At 42.7% G+C, this 13055-nt stretch overlaps 1 protein-coding gene across 2 annotated transcripts; it reads left to right on the plus strand.

Annotated features, from left to right (window-relative positions):
- The first annotated feature begins 1871 nt into the window (after positions 1 to 1871).
- On the plus strand, positions 1872 to 12742 carry dusp10 (dual specificity phosphatase 10). Of its 2 annotated transcripts, none has more exons than XM_046373500.1 (4): positions 1872 to 2228; positions 3297 to 4126; positions 7655 to 8023; positions 8700 to 12742. In XM_046373500.1, exons 2-4 carry the CDS (start codon positions 3343 to 3345, stop codon positions 8963 to 8965), a joined length of 1419 nt encoding a protein of 472 aa, XP_046229456.1. In that variant the 5' UTR covers positions 1872 to 2228; positions 3297 to 3342; the 3' UTR covers positions 8966 to 12742. The 2 variants fall into 2 exon arrangements, with proteins under 2 accessions (XP_046229456.1, XP_046229455.1); XM_046373499.1 differs by having other exon boundaries at positions 1872 to 2211.
- Positions 12743 to 13055: the final 313 nt, after the last annotated feature.

The raw sequence follows: 13055 nt of genomic DNA on the forward strand, positions 1-13055 counted from the left end.
GGCCACTGCCTTAAATGTCACAAGAAAAACATGACCACCAATTTGACACCTGCTTGCTCACTCACCCTTCATCACAGGCGAAACAGAAGTCCCTGGAAATCCAATCTGAAAGGACTTTGATCAGCTCTGTCCATTTATAAATAACTGTACAGGGGGCTAATAATAGAAGCAATAATACATGTCCTGCATTGTTTCTGGTTGCCAACGAAGATAAATAGAGAGCAGAGATTATACTTGGGGTTTGAAGCCAGCGAGACCCTCTCACCTCAACATGGGTCCTGTCATATGGGACTGTGGAGTCCGCCAACTTGGCACTGGGTTAAAAGCACTCCTGCCAAAGACACCTACTTATTAACACGAATGATGTTACCTCTCTATCTCACACACAGGTCGCTTGTCACTGTTTGTCTTACACAAGCAAGACACCATCTTCATTGTTACGTTTTTATTCTTTCATTATGTTATATTACAATTAAAAATGTGGTCAATTGTGTAGGTTTTTAAAAGGAAATGTGCTTAATGTCCTTTAACAGACGAATGTGTTTAATGTACCGGTGAGTGAATTTGAAGGGGAACTGGTATTGCCAGCTGTGTTTCATGGTTTTGTCACACAGGTTTGGGTAATACTGCCTTCAGGGGCTGTGGGAAATATCAAAGTGTTTCTGGAAAATTGTCAGAGTGAAATAAAGCAAAACTTTCCCAAAATAGATGCATAAAATGAAGCAAATGATTAAAGTTGTAACTGTAACCCGAAAACTAGAAAGATACAAACCCATAACAGTAGAAAAGTAGCAGAAGGAACATGAAAATGTAGAAAATGTGGTGGTTTGTTCTTAAAGGTTCAGATATTATCTCTCCAGCTCAGCAGGCCTTCGAATGATTCATTTGGAAAAAGCTTATCAGAGAGATGGGTGAGGAAATATAATCACAAGAAATGAAAAGATAAAGGACATGGAGATATCTCAATATAAAAACACACTTCTTTGTAGACCGGACCTCTTCTGTAGACCTCTTCCTAGGAGGTCACAGTTTCGGTTCCAATTGTTTTCCTGTTTCTTTAACTATCAGTTGACGGGATATTCAAAAACAGACAGATTTAAATGAAATTTGGTGGAAGGCTAGATGATTAACCAAGCAACAAGATTTTCTCTCCATTAAAGCAATGGTGTTAATAATACACTGACAATGGCTCTGTCGTGTTCAAGTGTCCCAGTAAGCCATGACAGTGTGACAGTGAGACAGCATGGACAAGACCAGCACCCTAAAACTGTGCTGCCTAATGGAACTGATCCACATTTACACATGAACTTTGCTTACATCTTCAACAAGTCTTAAATGAAAAAGGGCCCCTTAAGTTGTGATTCAATTGTTGCCTGTTACAGCTGACAATATTGGGAACTAGTGTTAACTCTCCATCTCACTCTCAACTTGAGTTATGACCACCTTATAAACCTTATGGTTACAGCTGTTAATATCTGTGGCATTGTGTATATTTTGGATTTTGAGCTTTTTATTTATATTTTTATTCCAGCTCCTTCCTTTTGATCTTATCTTATCTTATCTTTATAGCATATATACTGATTTTCTACCAATGTGTTGTGATTCTGATAATTAATTTTAACACTGGTCTTTTCCAGTATCTAGTCATTGTCAAAATTATGTATAAATTGGCTGCCACATCACTGACCACCTTATTTAAACGTCTAATTTGCCCTTCTTGTGCCACTGCAGCACATTTCACTACAGGCTCCCATTTATCTTCTCTTTGGCAGCTTCGCTGTACGTTAAAGACTTTACGAGCAGCCGTGAAGGCAACCGCGTCTTCTTCCTCGAGGCTCCTGGAGAGACTTTTGATTGGCTGCCAGTGACATCATCCCAGCACGTAAGTGTTACTGAAGGCAGTTCAAGCTAGAGGCAGCCACAGAAGCACGCAGCTCGGGCCAAATCCCTCCCACCACCGGGCCGGACCTCACTGTACAAAAGGATCAAATTTAATATTAATGAAGTCGCGTATTGGCTCACACTCGCGTCAGTCCCGCTGCGCAACTTCTGTAGGCTGGCAGACTTCCTTCAATATTATTTCTGGGGAGAGCGAGGTAAAAGTACTAAAAAATGTTGCCGCTCCACAACACTGGGACGGACTGAATGGAGGCAACGTTGTCAGCGAGCGGAGATCATAAATCCGTCTACGGCGTACCGCGACACTCACCGGTAAGGAGAAATACGAGGCAAGTTTGGAAATTAGTGTGCAAGGCTCAAGTTGTATTTGAAATGCACAGTCATAGAGATTTCACCCGTTTTGGGCTGATTAGTGATTTACTATCGTTATATAATTCTATTAATGACATATTAAAGCTTTTGTGTTTATTGTTTGGCACCGTTGCGACAAAGTTACAGTCCCCACCTCCCTGTCTTTTATAATGCAACCATCGCATTTTGTTCTTTATGATGTTTTGTTTTATTTCACAAGGCGGTGCGGAACTGAATTTCCTTCAGCGTTGAGCTCATCTGATCAGTTCGTCTCGTCCTCAGGGCCATATCACATTCTCGGCACGTTCTCATGCCGGTTTCTTCAATGAATTTAGCCATGAATGATTTCTGCTTTTTTTTTTTGCTGAAGCTGCACCGAGCTTAAAGACACGGCAATGGCCGGGACAGGCGGTGCTCGGCTGGCGTCTTTACATAATGTGCCAGGATGACATGCTTTTAAAAAGCTGGTGATCAAAAGGAATTGCCATCCTTTTTTTTTTTTCTTTTGTACCCCGACTTTCCGTTTGGGGGAGAGACCAAACTGCGGCGTAGGGTTGATGCAGTATTTTATCTTTTTTCTCTTTTTTCCCCCCCTCTTGTTATAAAAGCTTTGGATCAGACAGAGTAGAGTTGGGATAAAAAATTCAACCCCTCTCTCTCTCTCTCTCTCTCTCTCTCTCTCACACACACACACACACACACGTACAGTATATGGAGGATGATTCATATTAATTACAAAGTGATTCAGTTACACCAGACTCTGTGATGATTTCAGTGTTTATTATTAGTGGCCACTCTGTCACGCCTAAATTTTTCCCACCAAGTTGGGTGTAACCCTGCAGGTGTTGACACTACTAATATTTGGCTCCAGCGGCCGTTTTCTAGTTTACGTGTTGATCAAACAGACCGGAGGTCGGCTTTTGTGCTCTCTGCTGGTTCATTCGCAGCCTTGATCAGAATCAGTGGATGCAGAATTCGTTGAACCGAACAGTTTTACAAAGATTCTCCTCCTTGCCTCACGTTTTTGCCTGTTTCTGTCCCCACAGAGCGGCTTGTTGACTTCTCCATAAACGTCCAGCCCTCGGCCTCCCCATGCCTCCATCTCCCCTTGACGAAAGAATTGTGGTGGCGCTGCCAAGGCCGATCCGACCTCAGGAACTCCAACTGCGCCTGGACACCAGCTACCTGGACTCCATTGCCACCAGCACCGGCAGCAAGACAGTCATCAGCACCACCGTGGTGAAGATCCGGGCGACGGCCAATCTTGTAACGTATATGCCCTCATCCAAGGGCTCCACGCGCTCATTGTCGTGTGGATGCAGCAGTGCCAGCTGCTGCTCTGTGACTACCTATGAGAAGGACAGCCAGAGCCTCAGTCACAGCCAGGTGAGCGCCAGCAGCCCCAACCTCAGCTATGCCGGGCCCCCGACCCCTATGGTTAGCAACCATGAAGCATTAAGCGCCCCAAGTCTCGCCCCAGGCACACCAAAAGCCCTGTCAGCAGTGAGGGTCATCCACCCCAATGAGCTGGCCAAACGGATGACCTGCTGCCCCATGGGACACCCTGTGGGGCCCGTGCCGGTCATCATCGACTGCCGGCCCTTCATGGAGTACAACAAGAGCCACATCCGGGGGGCCGTGCACATCAACTGTTCCGACAAGATCAGCCGACGGCGGCTGCAGCAGGGCAAGATCACCGTGCTGGACCTCATCTCCTGCCGCGAGGGCAAGGACTCTTATAAGGGCATCTTCTCCAAAGAGATTGTGGTTTACGATGAGAGCACCACAGACCCCAGCAGGCTGACATTCTCCCAGCCACTGCATGTGGTCCTGGAGTCACTTAGGAGGGAGGGCAAGGACCCCATCATCCTCAAAGGTAACACCTTAGTGGGCTTAACAACACTTGGGAAAGACGGCTTTTCTGTATACAAAAGGGACGTAAACTACAATTTCATGGGCTTTGGTTTGACTCTAGTGGGAGTAAACCAATTCAGACATCTGAAAACAATGTTTGATTCAGCAGCCATAGACGATTAGTGGCAATATGAACTGGCATGAAACTAGTGTGCTTTTTTGTGTGTGTGCAGAGCCTGTTAAACTTTGCCCTTTCTTGTTTTGGTCAGCTGATGTTGCCTGTAAACACACTGGCTGTAGTTTTATCATCCTGTCACCACTCACAACAGCATACACAACAGCTTTTGCATGTATAATCAGGCCCGTCAAACATATGCACACACTCTTCAACTCCAGCTTTGCACATGACACATATTAAGCATTTTGCAGGGAGTGAGAGGTAGCTGTTAGTAAATAAGGCGGCCTACTGAGATAGCAGTCCCTGGTTCGCTGCCATGTTTTCTATCTTTGGTGTGTGTGTTTGAAGCTGGAGCAGCATGTCGCGTTGGGGGCTGGGCTGTGAGTGTTTCCTGAATGCCTCCGAGTCACCGTCTAGCCGCAAGATCACAGCACCTTGATCTCTTCTCTTCTCGTCTCTTAGTCCTCTTGTGTGTACTTTGATGGACGAGGCTCCTCTCCAGCCTCTCATCCTGCATTGGTGCCTGTCTGAAGCTCGCCTCAGTGGGAGGAACAGGCAGACTGTCTTGTTCTTGTTTCTTTTTTTTTCCACGGGTTTAATTCTTGCAAAATGCAAGACATCCACTTTGGTTAGGGAATCAAATGGCTCAGCCTGAGTTTTCTCTTTTTATATCTACAAGTCCTTTTTTCCTATCAGAAATGGCCAGTTATGTCCTGTGTGTCCTCATTTACACATTGGATTGTAGCCTGCATAATCAAAATACTCATGTATGTATGATTTAATGGTCGCTATTTTATCAAACTGTCAAATCAAACCCTGAGCACAAAATTTGTAATGCTAATGAGCCTTGGTTCCATTATAATTAATACTTCTGCCTTTCTTCTTTCAGTTTCTTTCTTAATGTAGTGGTGATTAGTTATTCGTTTTCGGAAAACACAGAGATGAAGACTTTTTTAATTAGAGGGCGTAAGCACAGGGTTGTGATTACCACAAACCGTAGTACTAGCAGTGACATATTTGGAAGATGCTTGTATGAATGCTGCTGAATAATTAACTCATATTTGCCCAGCTACCAGCATATCTTAGTCATGATTTATTGTAATACGGTTGTTGTGTGATTCTCTGCTCCACTGGAACCACAAAGTCTTCCGTCCCTGCCCTGCTGCTACAGCTCAGAGCGGTAATAGGTTACATTTAATCCGTCAGAACTGCCATAAACAACATGTCAGTGGTGTCGGAAAGGTTTAGGGTAAGCGCTGGAAACAGCAGGTCTGTGGTGTGAGAGGCCTTGCGAGGCAGAAGCGGCCGTTTCTTAGCAGGAACTGAGTCCCTGGCTTATGAAAGCGATAGACACAGTTTTCATGTTTTCCTCCGCGAGTTTGGTTCAGAGATAATGACAGACGGTCACACTCGACAGATTTCATCTCACAGCACTGTGCTGCTTCTGGAAGTTCACTTATTCTCCTGTTTATTAAGAGAAGTGTTCTTTATCAGTTGGCTTTGACCTGAAAATAAAGACTTTGGTTCAGATTGAGCTAATTTTCACAGTTCAGCGTGTACCTATCAGATATTAAGCATTTTACCATCGTGGGAGGGTTGGTTTAGCTGGTTGTTTTGGTTTTACAACCCACAAAGTCTGTCTCATGAGCTTCATTTTCCTTCAGAAAACCCTCATAAATGAGCATTGTACACTTGAGGTCGACTGATTAATCTGTTTGGCCGATTAATCATCGTCGATGGGATGTATTACAAATTGTTGGTATCAGCTGAACTTGGCTCTGATAGCAAGCTCCTGTTTCTAATGAAGTTAAAGGTTACTTGTCGTTCGTTCGGCTGACTAATTGATGATCTGCTTGTTCGCACTCCAAGCTATAGTTATAATATCAACCTTTAAAAATCAACCCCTCCTGTACCCTCCCTGCTCAGCATCAAATGAAGGAGAGTTAGCGACTTGAGGGTGAATGCAGATATTTACCACAGGAGTTGGTGGAGCCCAAAACGGAGCTCATAAAAGAGTGAATACTGGAGTTAAGTTCTTCACATGACCACAAATACAACTACGAATAAATTAAATGTTACTCTGTGTCCACTGCAAATGTTGCTGCTATAAAGCGATGTCTGTAAACGGCAAAAATAAATAAATAAATGTTGTACATTTAGGAATTACATTAGCCAGAAAGATGAAGAACACATGGTCACAATGGTTATTTGAAATTCTGATTTTGGCATTCTTAAGAAAAGTACACATGTGAAAAAATATTGAATAAAGTTTTTAAATTAATGTGAAATTACCTTCATTAATACAGCTCTGTCTCATGAGCTCAGAATATTTGGAAGTGTAAGAAAATATCAATGTCTTTGGAAATTCCCCTTAATGTCCAGTTGACATTTGTGTCAGGCACCGTGTTAAGACTTCCCTTTCTTTTAGTTACTACAGTCTGATTATTACTCTGATGTAGTGGGAGCTGTGGCACAACATTACGTTAATGTCTTTGTTCACGGTTAACAATCGGACTGCTTTATGGTGAACACTGAGCCGACAGTTGACAGGAGATACCCACCTGCCCGGTCACACAGGGGAGGTTGTGCGATGACCTCACATGGCATGATGTCAACTCCTGTAATGTGAACAATACATCAACTGATACTGTGTGTGTGTGTGTGTGTGTGTGTGTGTGTGTGTGTGTGTGTGTGTGTGTGTGTGAGAGACTTTCCATCCCCCTCCCCCACACAACTCTTGTGCTGAAGGGAAACTTTGGCCGATGCCATCACCGACAACAGGTGCAAACCAGTTATTTGGGGAAGTGCAGATGTCTAGTGAGAAGCATATTAAACATTCAGTACATCTATTTACCTTCAGATGAATGAGGGGGATTTCTCATGCTGTTTAGCAAATGGATGCTGTCTTTAGTAATAACTAAAGACTAGGCAACTAACTATTTTGGCAGTTTCTGTCTTTCTTAAAGACGGACTTGTTCACTTGTTTCATATGGAATCAACCCTTCATATTCATTTAAACTGGACGTTCGAAATTACAACCAAGTGTGACAGCGTAGTCTAAGGATCGAGAGAACTGATTTCAGTAGTGTTCTAGTGCCTTTATGTAAAGCGACTTGTCGTTGCTTTTATCAGATGTGTATGTAAAGCTTGTCCTGCTCAGTCCTAATGTGTGCCACGTGCTGGACAGAAGTATTTTTAACCTGAAGGGCTCATAGTAGGAATTGAACCCATAACCCCTGACAGTGTTAGGTTCATGCTCTATCTAAGGAAACTATAACGAAAAGGTTGTTGGATGATTTTATTCATTTATTTAGCAAAAATAATTTGACACAAAGTGTACTAGTACTTACTTTGAGCTGTTTGTGTTCACAGGAGGCCTTAGCAGCTTCAGACAGAGCCACGAGAACCTGTGCGAGCACTCGCTGCACCTTCACGAGGGCTTGGACACCGGTGCGGCTGCCGGCCTGACGGGGGCGCTACCTCATTCCCTGCCCTCCACCCCGGACATAGAGAACGCAGAGCTCACACCAATCCTGCCCTTCCTCTATCTGGGGAACGAGCACGACGCTCAGGACATCAGCCTGCTGCAGCGCTTCAACATCGGCTACATCCTAAACGTGACCACCCACCTGCCGCTCTACCACTATGACACGGGCCTCTTCGTCTACAAGCGCCTCCCCGCCACAGACAGCAACAAACAGAACCTGCGGCAGTACTTTGAGGAGGCGTTTGAATTCATTGGTACAAAAACTTATAGAAGCAATAAAAGTTTCATTGTGGGCCTAGCTTACGCAGTGGCTCCCAAATCTTTGGTCTTGTGACCCTCTAAGACAAAGTAAAGTTTTCTTTATAGTCTTAAGCAATCAAGCATAAGAGCCATTCGTAAAATCTCAGATTGTTTGAAGTCCTGAAGCAGTTTATTTCACAAGAAAAGAAGCAAACAAACATATGTGTGAAAATTATCATCCTGTGATCCCTCAGATTTACTTTTTGGACCTATAGTTTTGGGAACTGGGAAACTATTGTAGACATTTTTGACTTGAAATCATATAAAGAGTGCTTTGAGGTTGTATTTGGCTAATATGTGATGGCAGTTGTGTGACTGCATTAGATATTTTTACAGCAAGCAAACTACCATGCACAGCTTTTTTCTGAAATACAAAATGGTTATTTTAATGAAGAGATATCACAGAAAATACCGTGAATCTGATCAAACATTCAGTGCCATCGTTCAGCACTTTCACAGTTTCTAATCCTCTACCAATACACTTCAGTTGGTAACAAAAATACTGAGCTACCCAGTTCTAAATTCCTGACCACAAAGGAAGCTTTAATATCTTATCAGATGCGATGACTGAACTTCCCCCAAAGTGTTTACTGTATTGTGTTCTGATTGTTTCCATGTTCCTCTCTGCAGAGGAAGCACATCAAGCGGGTATGGGCCTTCTGATTCACTGCCAGGCAGGCGTTTCTCGTTCAGCCACCATTGTGATTGCCTACCTGATGAAGCACACCTGGATGACCATGACGGACGCCTATAAGTTTGTCAAAGCCAGGAGGCCCATCATCTCCCCGAACCTCAACTTCATGGGTCAGCTGTTGGAGTTTGAGGAGGACCTCAACAATGGAATAACGCCACGAATCCTCACACCAAAGCTGATTGGTGTGGAGACCGTCGTCTAAGCGGACCCTTCGACTTCGACGCTCACACTTGTGCTCACTCTCGCTGTTTTTCGAGAGAGATCGGCTGCTCTGTGAGCTGGTTTGGAGCGTGAGAGCGGCTGTATTCTTCTTGAACCTCCACGTGCTCATGTTGGACTCTCTGGAGTGCCAAAGCTCTGGGTCAGCGGTGATGAGAAATGCCAAAAATCCCTACTGTTTGGACCTGGCCAAAGTCCCAGAGGAGAGGACGAGTTAGCGTGGTATAGAGGGAAGGCGATCAGTGGGAAGCTTTCCATTTGTGACCGCAGAGGAGCAAACATGAGAGAAAATAAAATTTGGTATTTGGTAAAGATACTCAGCGTGCTTAGGAGCAGTTACTGAAAAGAGGGACACTTAAAGCTCACACTGTGGTACACAGTTTATGTCTGCAGACTCAGGCGGGGTTGGCCACGGCAGTGCCTGTCAAAAAAAAAAAAAAAACAACAAAAAAAAAACCATGAAGACTTGTTTGGTGTGTTAATGTTGTTGTTCTATTTTTATACAGGGGTTTATGGGGGTGACCATGACAAGCCCACAGCGGCTTACTGTGCAATAATTTCAGAGTGGAATGCAACTGAGACCTTGATCTTATGTGTATATATTGGTTATGATTACAAAACATTTCCAGCTCTTTGCTGAGATGCCATTTTGATGTTAATGTATCTACTGTCGTTCAGTTCTATATGTTTATGGTGCGTACAGTTATGCTGTAATATTTGGCGCGAACGTGTACAAGAGGTAGAAAAAAATGGGGTTTTATTTTTTTGAGTGCAGCTTGTGGGTTTATGTCGGTCATCTGTGCATTTCCCAAATATGCAGAAACACGAATTCACATTTTGTGTGTTTGCTTCTTCATTTTGCCATTCCTGCATCCACATATGCATATATTTTAGCAATATATATATATATATATATATACAGTATATATATATATATATATATATATATATTACCAGACAGCCATAAGAGCTTTTTTCAATGCATGGCTGCTGGCAGAGGAAAGAACATTTTGAAACAGTGAGTGAATGCTGTAAAACAGGGCTACTCGTGATGATTAATGTAACCGAACTGAGGATTTTCACCACTTGCTTCTTTTACGTCCTCTGTTCATTTTTACTCCCAGCTCTGTTGTAATGCTCTCTACTGTGTACACACATAGCTACATATGTCTGTTTGTCAATGCCCTAAATTCAGAGTTCCTTTATTGCAAGGTAGCAGAGTTAAAGTACAGACTTGAAACAAACATTCACTTCCTCTCCATGATCGCGGTGTAGTGAGACGGCGGTGGTGCAGTAGAACAGTGTGACCCTTCGTCCAGCCTTTTCCAACCTGCATGTCGCTGACACTAAGCTACAGTTAAGTGAGCTCCTCTGCCTTGCATAGGCAAGCGCTGCTGTCACGTGCTGTTCGAGTGCCTCTATCGATGCCTTAATTCATGTGTCAGCGCTGGGCCTGCGCATGGTTCACCATCACGTGCAGACGAATGCAGAACGAGGTCGAATTGGATCTCCCGGACAAAAGCTCCACCTTTGTCTCTGTGTAACACGTGGATTTCCGCCCCTCCTGATTCATATGCAGAATTTCATAAGATGTTAGAAAAGCCTCGAGGTAAATAAAACACTCCTTACATAATTCTGATCTCATGGTGACATTTGAAGGAGACTCTGAACACCACAGTGAATTGTAAATCAACTCCTCACTAAATAGTGGTGTAAAGTATATGCACAAAGTTTAGCCTCATCCTGTTGCATTCGAATATACTCACAACAGTTTCATGTGGGTAGAGAAAGGCTAAATAAAAATTTATTCAAGTTGCTACTGTTACTTCTTCATGCCTTCATTCTGATCAAACTGAATCCAAATTTTCCTTTTCAGCCGCATTGGTTTTTCCACATTTGACTCTCTCAGTTGTTTACAGTTTTAGTGGAAGTGATAAAAACAGACACCTCTTAGTACGCAGGTGGGATGAATGTGTTTTAAGGTGCAGTTCACCACCTGCACACAGTACAAAGACCTTGTCTTGTTGAGATGATTTTGTGCATGATTATATGAAAAGTCAGCATTAAGACTAAATTTCAGATGTCAGTGTTGTTGTCTGAGAGCTAAAATGTGAATAAGCCTTTTTTTTAGCCTGAATCACATCACAAATCAGATCACTTTGCCATCTTTCATCTAACTGGCGTTGATTTGATGAACTCACAGGCTTTCAAAGTTTCTAACACATGAAGGAGCGTCTTTTAACTGAAGTTTAAATGTGAAATTCAGAGCAAAAAATCCAGTATTTTGTAGGCCTTGCCAGGCTGAATGGAAGCAGCTTGCTCACAAATGATAGTTTCTGTTCTGTTTCTCTTCGCACGTTCTTCTGTTTTGTGTTCGGCTCTCCATTGTTTGCATGAAAATAAAGGCGTAAAATGAAGCACAGGGCTAACAATATCATTGTCAAAGCAACCGGTGTTTATTTTGCAATACGACCTCTGTGAACCATTTTATCTTCAAAGTACATCTGAAGCCAGAAGTCTGGAGAATGATCACGTGTGTCTCAGTCAGCAGGATGAAGGAGTATGTGAGTTTTCATAGCATGGTGAACACAAACACACAGTGCACTCTTTAAGGCTTTACAACACCAACTTTCACAAGAATAAGCTTCGGAAAAAAAAAGTCCCTCATGTGAAAATTCATGCTATGCAAATGAAATTGTAACAGGTTGCGTCTTTACCCGACTGTCAAGACAAATGTTTTGTGAGGTGGTTTTTTTTTTTTTTTAGGTGAAGCATTTTGAGCGTGATTAACAGTTTGCAGCCTCAGATCGAAGTTTGAGATGACGTTTGTGTGGCGACGTGTCTTCACTTGTATTTTTGTTGTCATTGGTGTCTACTGGTGCTCCACAATATATTTGAATATGACATAAAAAAAAAGGTATATAATAACAATTTATCACACGTTTGTAGCTTGTGCATTTATATTCAGTAATTTACAAAAGAAAAAAAAAGATCGGAGCGAGTGCTTACCATCTGAGCCAGTCTTATATAAGAATAATGTACCTTTTCGTCCCATCTGCTGGTTCCTACAACTGCAGCGGCACATGGCTTTTTGTATGTAATGATCTATTTGACTGAACAATGTAACCGTCATACTGTACATTACTCTCCGGTTGGAAAACGAAGCATGCTGTGTGCTCCTGGTCTGCGAGGGGACGCTGTCCACTCATTATGGTGCTGTCTGTCTTTCCCACACTGGTCTTTCTGTAGAGGTCACAGCCTGATTGACAGCTCCAAGAGGCATCTGGGTATCGGCTCCCTTTTATTTGGAAACACGGTTCTGTATTAGAACCATATCAAGCTGTCACGTTTGATGTGCACTCTTTACGACTAGACTTTTTTAAGAGTCTCGGACTCAGAGGCTCTGGTGAAAATGGGCTTCGCTTTACAAGTCTCTGTATCTCTCTTTGTGTCTGTAGTCAACAGTCGAGTATATACAGTATATAAATATATATCTATTTTCTTTGTATGCATATAATCATTACTATTTTTGCACTGACCTACGGACAGATGGATTTATTTTTTTTTTCCACAAAGGGTGCTATTATAAACGGAGGCCTTCTCCCACACCTTTTTTGCATGACTTGCTCAAAATTCCTCAACTCGTCTGTCATCTCTCCTACTCTTCTCTTACTACTCCTTGAACTGTTGCAATTGAAGCACTGTAATTTTGTAATCCCTACTTGTGAGCTTTGAAATAAACTGGGAGGCTTCAAGTTTGGTTTGGCGTCCTGGAGGTTTGTTTTCTCCCATTTTTTTCCCCTGTGTGGAAGAATTCATTTCTTTGGCCACTGAAAGAATAAAGTAGAAAAATGTGTTTCTAGTTTGTGTCTCTGTTTCTGACCCACAGTGAACACTAACTTGTGAACACAGTGAAACATTTATTTTCTAGATATTTACATGGAGAGCTGGTGGAGACCAAAATAGGAGAGTGAATAATGGACTTAAACTCACCATGTGGCCACAAACACAGCTCTTAATGACTGATAATGTTGTTCCACAACTGTTGGATTTGCAAATAAACAGCAAAGACA

This window comes from Scatophagus argus, chromosome 19 (genome assembly GCF_020382885.2).
Source record: "Scatophagus argus isolate fScaArg1 chromosome 19, fScaArg1.pri, whole genome shotgun sequence".
NCBI lineage: Eukaryota > Metazoa > Chordata > Actinopteri > Scatophagidae > Scatophagus > Scatophagus argus.

Bases quoted from the DNA above. Each gene is read 5' to 3' on its own strand.
- dusp10 (XM_046373500.1), top strand. From the start codon at position 3,343: ATGCCTCCATCTCCCCTTGACGAAAGAATTGTGGTGGCGCTGCCAAGG. The intron at 4,127-7,654 runs GTAACACCTTAG...TTGTGTTCACAG, and splicing joins GGACCCCATCATCCTCAAAG to GAGGCCTTAGCAGCTTCAGA. The intron at 8,024-8,699 runs GTACAAAAACTT...TCCTCTCTGCAG, and splicing joins GGAGGCGTTTGAATTCATTG to AGGAAGCACATCAAGCGGGT.